The sequence below is a fragment of the Gobio gobio genome, assembly GCF_949357685.1.
Source record: "Gobio gobio genome assembly, chromosome: 16".
Lineage (NCBI taxonomy): Eukaryota > Metazoa > Chordata > Actinopteri > Cypriniformes > Gobionidae > Gobio > Gobio gobio.
This window is the reverse complement of record NC_137109.1, coordinates 14,941,022-14,950,505: the sequence shown is the minus strand read 5'-3', so window position 1 is coordinate 14,950,505 and position 9,484 is coordinate 14,941,022. Positions and strand designations below refer to the sequence as shown.

The window sequence follows — 9,484 nt, the reverse complement described above, 5'->3', positions numbered from 1 at the left end:
TGTATATATATATATATATGTGTATATATATATATATATATGTGTATATATATATATATATATATGTGTATATATATATATATATGTGTGTATATATGTGTGTATATATGTGTGTATATGTATATAAAATATGTATATTGTAGATGTGTTCCTAAAAAATATATACATATTTTTAGGAACACCTCTACAAAAATATGCCTGTATTTCAAGTTGATAAAATAATTTCAAATCCATATCAGTTTATTTGTGGCCGCGCGCTCCCTGAAGAATCACAACCGCGCGCGTGATATGCCTGCACTGCAGTCGTTGAGATGGATCATGAGGAGTTGAAGAAAAGATAGCCGCGAATGTGGAACTTCTTCGCTGAGGAAGCACACAGATAACTGTGGTAACAAACCAAGCACAAGCAGTTCTATCGAAAAAGGTAGCTTTGCCTTACAAATGTCATCCAGCGTAGGCTGATTCACTGATGGCGCACAAGGTGGGAATGCATGTTGGTTGTGTTGCCATTGTATTTGATTTTTCCGAGACAGCTTTTTTTGTATCGTCACTTAAAAATCCAAAATGGACCCAAACTTTTGATTTAAAAGACGCGGGAGTATCGGTAACGTCTTGCGGCCGGAAATATCGCGATAAATCGGCATATCGATTTTTTTTTTTTTTTTTCTCCCACCCCTAATATATATATATATATATAATAATTGACCCCCTTTCGCCTTCAATCTACGTGGCATTGATTCAACAAGGTGCTGAAAGCATTCTTTAGAAATGTTGGCCCATATTGATAGGATAGCATCTTGCAGTTGATGGAGATTTGTGGGATGCACATCCAGGGCACGAAGCTCCCGTTCCACCACATCCCAAAGATGCTCTATTGGGTTGAGATCTGGTGACTGGGGGCCATTTTAGTACAGTGAACTCATTGTCATGTTCAAGAAACCAATTTGAAATGATTCGAGCTTTGTGACATGGTGCATTATCCTGCTGGAAGTAGCCATCAGAGGATGGGTACATGGTGGTCATAAAGGGATGGACATGGTCAAAAACAATGCTCAGTCAGGCCGTGGCATTTAAACGATGCCCAATTGGCACTAAGGGGCCTAAAGTGTGCCAAGAAAAAATCCCCCACACCATTACACCACCACCAGCAGCCTGCACAGTGGTAACAAGGCATGATGGATCCATGTTCTCATTCTGTTTACGCCAAATTCTGACTCTACCATCTGAATGTCTCAACAGAAATCGAGACTCATCAGACCAGGCAACATTTTTCCAGTCTTCAACTGTCCAATTTTGGTGAGCTCGTGCAAATTGTAGCCTCTTTTTCCTATTTGTAGTGGAGATGAGTGGTACCTGGTGGGGTCTTCTGCTGTTGTAGCCCATCCGCCTCAAGGTTGTGCGTGTTGTGGCTTCACAAATGCTTTGCTGCATACCTCGGTTGTAACGAGTGGTTATTTCATTCAAAGTTGCTCTTCTATCAGCTTGAATCAGTCGGCCCATTCTCCTTTGACCTCTAGCATCAACAAGGCATTTTCACCCACAGGACCCGCATACTGGATGTTTTTCCCTTTTCACACCATTCTTTGTAAACCCTAGAAATGGTTATGCGTTAAAATCCCAGTAACTGAGCAGATTGTGAAATACTCAGACCGGCCCGTCTGGCACCAACAACCATGCCACGCTCAAAATTGCTTAAATCACCTTTCTTTCCCATTCTGACATTCAGTTTGGAGTTCAGTAGACTGACTTGACCAGGACCACACCCCTAAATGCATTGAAGCAACTGCCATGTGACTGGTTGATAAGATAATTGTATTAATGAGAAATTGAACAGGTGTTCCTAATAATCCTTTAGGTTAGCGTAAATATATATATTAGGGGTGGCACGGTTCACAAAACCCACGGTTCGGTTCGTATCACGGTTTTAGGGTCACGGTTTTCGGTTCTGTACGGTTCTTGTTGTTTTTTTTTTTTATCGTTAACATTCCAGAAATTTACTTCAGCATATAGCTTAATCATCCACAATTTAGGATACAGTATTAAAAAAAATGTTGCATCATGTAGAAGTTGTTTCCTAACTGGCTGTCTACCGAGTCCGACACATTGGCGTAACATTTTTCATGTTAATTGTCAATTTTGATCAGAACAATGCACTGTGGCTTTAATTCAGCTGACCTGATTAACAAATTTCACCATGAAGTGTTCCGTGTGTTTTACAATCCCCATATGACATCCAGCGCTGTGAAAAGAAAAAGAAAAAAATACACGAAAACACAACACTGCCAGAAGTTTTTGCCCAAACTTCAAAGGCATGTTTAAATTATTAAAACTAGAAGCGGTCGCATTTGCAGTAGATATATGCTGCCCATCATAAATCAAAGCATGAGACAGACAGGGCTCCGAGGAGAACACCGGAAAAAATGTGACCGAACAGACAATATTTGTCTGTATTTGCAACACACGAGCCACGGTTCAGCTGCGCAAGACAAACACTGCCAGTGTGTGAATGCACAACGGACGGGCGTGCGGGGCTCCCGCTCTCCATACGCACTGCATCTGCCCTGCCTGCTATACGTCGCTGGCGCATCCTCCAACTCCGGGCAGCCTTCCTTATCTCTCCCACTTACGCTTCATCACGTGACGTGACCGGCAGCACTCCACTTTTACTTTATTTTACTGTATGTCCACACACACACCTTTTATTTTGCGAGAAAAGGAAACCCACTGTCTGAGGTAACATATGGGCACGAGGATACATTGCGCTATAATATAGGATATAGGATATAATATAATATAATATAATATAATATAATATAATATAATATAATATAATATAATATAATATAATATAATATATAATATAATATAATATAATATAATATAATATAATATAATATAATAAAAAAAAAAATATATATATATAAAATGCAAAGATTTCAAACAAACTTCTTTAACGTTGTCATTATGGGGTATTGTCTATAGAATTTTGAGGAAAATAATTAGTTTAATCCATTTTTGAATAAGGCTGTAACATAACAAGATGAGGAAAAAGTGAAGCTCTGGGCGGGACATGGTTCTGTCCATCCATTGTTGACCGGATGGAGGCCGATCTGAATGAAAGTTTGCAGCCAATTGTCAGAAAGGGGCGGGTTTAAGCAGACAAAATGATTGGAGAAGTGTCCTTTCACTGGAGGATTTTGATTAAGAAGTACAAGATGTAAAAGGATTAAACTGAAACATATGCACAGATGAATTGTTCACAGTAAGATCAATTACAGAGATGGGTCAATTTTCATTTCATATCAACTGCGTTTAGTCCACTGTCTGCGTAGTGTTTTTAATAGGAAGCAATCTAAACCTGGTGGAAAGTTTCTCACGGTGGATGGTCTTTTTTGCAGATTTTCTCCTGCCTTATGGCATTCTTCCTTAGTAACATGTTGGAGACCCATTTCCTCTCGACAGGAGCTTTTGAGATTACATTGAATGGTAATGTAATCTGGATGACCAGAGAAAAAAAAAACTTTCAAGTATTTATATGAACAATATATGTATATATGTCACAGATGCATCACTATCTTTCTGTTTTAGATGTACCAATTTGGTCCAAGTTGCAATCAGGATACGTCCCCAACATTCAGGAGCTTTTCCAGATCTTGGATAACCACCTTAAGATGAATCAGGTTGACAAGATGAACTTTGCCTCACCGTAGTGCTGTTGTTTTTGCCAAGAGACATGTGAGTGGTAAAACCTGTACAATGACGTCACAATGTGTGTCACAGCATGTACAAGCATAGCAGATGTTTAACAATCACCTTTTTTGTTGTTGTTGTTGTTGCTTTCAGTTCAGGTGTTTCCCTAGATTTACAGATTAAATGCAAAACTTGATTCTGTTGCTTGCATGTTATTTCAATATAGAATTTGCACTACTGTTCAAAAGTACTGTTCAGAATGAATGCTTTTGAAAGTCTCTTATACTCACCAAAAAACCCTATTCAAATAGTTTTCCAGGGGGACATTAAAGAAATCAGTGTTTCACAAGCCCTATTCGGACGGTAATTGTGTCTCATAGGGTTGTAAAGGTATTTTCATAATTTACATGGGCTAGTCTGTGATTTTATTGCCGTCCAAATCCAGAATTTCAGTGTTTTTCTCTCACCACCTGTAAAAATCACCGGCCGAATTAACTACTTTTTTGACAAACACTAAGGCCATGTGGTAATTGAATTGCTGTCCGAATTTTCAAGAAGAGATCACTTCAAAATTCACTGTTTATATCCTTTTTGACCACTGCGGAGCACCGCACCATAGCGCTTTGATGTAATTTGGATGCATTGTAAAGATGTAGCCTACACTTTTATTACTGAAATGCTGTAAAGTATTTACAAGAACAATATTTCATCACCGCTCAATAAAGAAATGCACATTTGAAATGGGAATTTTAAATATCCAACCAGCATAATGTTTACATAATGTAAATAAGAGGCGGTATTAACTCATTTATTTCCTAAAACACAAATCACGCCTGGAGAACCAGCTGACAACTTTGACTGTCCTCATATCCACATATTTGAAATGACATCCATCATTTTGAGAGAATACAAGACAGAATATATAATGCGTAATATAAAATATAACTAATGTGTCTATATCTTCCTATTTTTTTAAACAGGATATTTAAGTAATTAAATAATATTTAGGATATTTTCCTATTATTAAATTAAATAGAAATGTATTATTCTTATTCCAAGCATATGACATTTTATTTACAACAGACAATCATGCGACTGACAACATGAGCAGCGCGTTCCCACTTCCCAGGTTTGCAGGGTCACAAAACTCGTTCCTCCACCGTGAATAAATCGCCATCTTAATGCCCAAGTTTTATCAATGAGGTGGCATGCAAATTAATTTTTATGGATGTCCACATGAGAAATGATTACCGTCCGAATTGGGCTACAGACGTACTTTGCGATTTTAATCCCGTCCCAATCTGCCAAGTCTGTGCTTTAACAACCTCTGTAAAAATTCCAGAGCAAATTACCTACTGTTTAGGCAAACTCAAGGGTCCTCTGAGAAATCCAATCCTGTCTGTCTGTATGTGAATGTATGTGATTGCTGATGTTGTATTATTCTAATGCTTCTCCTCATATGTTTTTTGATCGTTTGTGCACCAATCTTTGTCATGCTTTTATTATTTATGTATCAAAAAATAAATTAAAAGACATAGGGCCAGATTTACTAACAGCTTGCGCCAGCGCAAACCCTCTTTTGGCGTTAAAAAACTACTGTCAGGATTTACTAAAGACACGTAGTGATAAATTAGCGCTGAATAGATGTGGACGGTTATTTTTGCAGCTGATCTTATTGCATATGCATTTTTGGGAGTTTCCTTTTCAGACTCAAAATTTAAGCGAGAAGAGTATTTAAATTAATCATGTAAGGTGATATACTGGGGTTTGCACTCGTCAATTTACTGGTGTTTGTGGCAATATTTACCGCCCCAAAAAAGCATGTCTTAAACCAGACGCTAATGGGTAGATTATGGTCATTATGGAAATGATCCGGCTGCATCTGTGTTCTTTAATTTGTGGTCGTCAGTAAATCACACGCAGAACTTTCCATTCCCATCTGCGCTTTTTTGGGATTGCGCTCTCATGTTAATTTGCTCTGTCTAGTAAATCTGGCCCATATGCTTCATACGTAATGCACACAAGCATAGCACATGACCTTCTGTAATGCCCACATCCAGAAAACACACACTCCCACCTCTGTAATAAACACAGAGATGTTAGTCCCGTCTGAATCGGTACATGAAATCACGGTTTCAAAGTGCAACTTTTTGTAAACGATGGCATTATCTTTTATTAACTATTGTACAATTATCATACAAAAACGTGATTTGGGAAAACGGTGACATCATGCCCATGTGTATTACGTGTTTCTTCCCTTGCACCCTACCCTTGCATCCTACAGGGGGTGGAGCTGATATGTGAGGAAAGGCAATGAGGATGCTCAAGTCAATCGGTATTGTAAAAAGCACTATATAAATAAAGTTGTTTCAAAGCAGCTTCACAGTGTTAAACAGGAAAATAATGCAACAGAATTTGATTCGGCTGTACAGCCGCTCAGGAGAAAACAGTGATGTCATTAGCTCATTTCAATTATCATATAGTGACAATGTGGGCAGATCAGTAATTTAGTTGATGTATTTAATTTAGTTTAGTACTTAAATTTATTTTGATATTTAGTTGAAAATTTAGTGTCCCCAACTGAGTAAGCCAAGCCAAAGGCGACAGTGGCAAGGAACCAAAACTCCATCAGGTGGCATAATGGAGAAAAATAAACCTAGGGAAGAAACCAGGCTCAGTTGGGTAGCCAGTTCTTCTCTAGCCAATTAACAAACCGTGTATGATTATTATTCTGGCAACTGTACAGGTCAGAGGTCATATTAGAAAGATCGGAGTCATCACGCCAGAGACGTGGTTTATTGAGGATGACATGTCAATTAAACAATTATTAAATAGGAATATTCGGAAGATCGGCGTCATCACGCCGGAGACGGGTTTATTGAGGATGCCGTGTCGATTAAACAATTATTAAATAGGAATATTCAAAAGATTGGAGTCATCACACCGGAGACGGGTTTATTGAGGATGCCTTGACGATGTGGCAATTTCAGGGGGAGTCTAATAGCACAAATAAGAAGTAAGAAGCAGTTGTTGATTCAGTAACCGCTCTGACTAATTCAGATTGCGAAGTCTTTGGCTGAATTCGGATCCACATACTAGCAAAATACTCACTATTTCTGCGATAGAACAATATTGTAAATTTAGTAAGAGAAGTATGCTAGTATGTGGTTTTGAATACAGCATTTGTGAAGGATACTTAAAAGGGTTAGTTCACCCAAAAATGAAAATTCTGACATTAATTTCTCACCCTCATGTCGTTCCCAACCCGTAAGACCTTCGTTCATCTTCAGAACACAAATTAATTGTCAGTTATTTAATGCGACTCCAGTGGTTCAACCTTAATTTAATGAAGCGACGAGAATACTTTTTGTGTGCAAAAACAAACAAAAATAATGACTTAATCCAACAATTTCTTCTCGTCTATGTCAGTCTCCTACGTAATTTACAGCTCCTGCATCAGCTCCTGCATCAGTATCACACACATACGTTGTGGTGCTCATGTGAACCGCTTCGACCAATGGTAAGCCGGTGTTCTGGCGTAGCTCTGACGTAACTCTGAAGTTACTACGTCAACAGCGTAGGAGATTGACACAGACGTGAAGACATTTTGAATACATTCATTATTTTATTTTATTTTTTTGCGCACAAAAAGTATTGTCTTCACTTAATGATATTAAGATTGGGCCACTGGAGTCACATGGACTAATTTAACAACGTTTTGATTACCTTTCTGGGCCTTGAAAGTGTTGATTAGATGACTGTCTATGGAGGGGATCAGAGAGATATTTTGATTATTTCATCAAAAATATCTTAATTTGTGTTGTGAAGATGAACAAAGTTCTTACGGGTTTGGAACGACTTGAGGGTGAGGAATTCATGACAGAATTTCCATTTTTGGGTGAACTAACCTTTAACAGAACCAGCGCAAGAGTCACGTGCTCCTGAATCTGACTAATCAGCTCATGCTGTATGTTTGGTTTTTTTGCGGGGGTTTTTTCGACATAGAGACGTGCTTTCCTGCTGTTATTTTGCTGTACTCTGCCTTATTTTGGCAGCATAGAAAAGTGATGCAGGAAGTCCTGCCTAGATTTTCCTTTCTAGGAAAAAATAAAAATCTAGTTCTTCCCAATTGATGCATTTAAAAAAAATTCTGTAAAAGCTATTTTTAAAAAACTGCTTTCGTCACTACTTGATGCTGCGTGCATAATTCAACCCCAGAGTGTTATCAAGTGCCCTCTTCTCGTCTGCAGGTCTCCGGAGCTGTTTCTCTGTTCAGAGGGACTGTGGACTGTGGCATAATGAAGGCCTGTGCTGCAAACAGCACGCTGTGAGCACAGGCTCGATGCTCGGCCACCACACACACTCCTCCTGCCCAGCTACACAAACCTTTGGATCGACTACATCTCTTCAGAGCATCACACTTCATGCATTTGTAGGAGATTTACATGAGCGCTAAATGCACTACATTTATTACTGAATGCTGAAGTTAGGTTTTTTTTTTTCTTTGGTCAGGGTTGTTCTGTTTTTAACAAGTGCTTTCAACTGAAATAGAAGGGAATGTTCCATCTTTCTCAAGGGCAACTGTGATGTTTTCTTAATGTAGATGGCTTTAAATGACCTTTAACATGATAATTTGTTTGCACTGGTGTAGAGTGTACTGTACTCGGGGGTGTCTGACTTTTTAATTAGTGGGAATGTCTGTGTACTGCGGAAACATGCAGTTTTGTTAGAGTGAGTTAGATGTTTGTTTGTTTTTTTAATGCTTGAAGTGGTACATTTTTTGTTGTTGTGTTTGTCACAGGTTTGCTGGTTAGATTCATAAGTACTGCATGTGCTTGTTGAGGGGAATTAAGGCCAGATCTTCCTTTTGTCTGCTAACTGTATAAATTAGCACTGCCAGAGTAAACCGGGGGATTCGGCTGCAGTCGTCTTAATGATGGTGTGATTGAGAGTGTTGCATATCAGATAATGTGAATGGGAATTCCAAAGACACCTTATATTTTCCAGCTCTCTCCATATAGATATGGCGGCAAGCAATGTACCCCTGATAGTTTAGTGTACCTCTCTGTGAATTTGTAACAAAAGTGATACCGATAGTTGGGATTAAGTTGCATTGAGAGTAGAAATTATACTCCATTTCACAGTGATATAAAATAAAGATTCAAATATATAAAAAATGTGACTGAATTATTTTCATAATCTGTTTTTGTTAACACTTTGGTTTAGGGTCCAATTCTCACTATTAACTAGTTTCTTATTAGCATGCATATTAGAAATTGGCTGTTTATTACCGGTAGTACTTGTAAAACACATATTATTGCCTTATTCTGTACGACCATATTCTATATCCCTTAATCGTACTCAATACCTAAACTTGACTAGTTTACTAATTATTAATAAGTAGTAATTAGGAATTTGAGGCAAAAGTCGTAGTTAATAGTGAGACCCTAAACTAAAGTGTGATCCTGTTTTCATATACAGTGGCAAGAAAAAGTATGTGAACCACTTGCAGAATCTGTGAAAATGTGAATAATTTTAACAAAATAAGAGAGATCATAGAAAATGATTTTTTTTTATTTAGTACTATCCTGAATAAGATATTTTTCATAAAAAATATTTACATATAGTCCACAAGACAAAAAAATAGAAGAATTTATTAAAATAATCCTGTTCAAAAGTAGCCTGGATGCCAGCCGAATTTAGCCCCGCCCACAAAATGCTAGAATTGAGTATGGCCACGCCAGGCTAGTTCAAAAGTTTATGAAACATTAATTCTCAATACTATGTGTCGTTC

The 9,484-nt window shown here is 37.9% G+C and overlaps 1 protein-coding gene across 1 annotated transcript in view; it reads left to right on the top strand.

Moving 5' to 3' along the window:
• selenot2 (selenoprotein T, 2) overlaps window positions 1-8,874 on the top strand; it is a 25,663-nt gene extending 16,789 nt beyond the window's left edge. Inside the window, exons 4-6 of the mRNA XM_079839233.1 lie at window positions 3,399-3,486; window positions 3,589-3,735; window positions 7,941-8,874. Of these exons, the coding sequence (XP_079695359.1) occupies window positions 3,399-3,486; window positions 3,589-3,710 (210 nt within the window). The 3' untranslated portion in view covers window positions 3,711-3,735; window positions 7,941-8,874. The remainder of the gene's footprint in view (window positions 1-3,398; window positions 3,487-3,588; window positions 3,736-7,940) is intronic.
• Window positions 8,875-9,484: the final 610 nt, after the last annotated feature.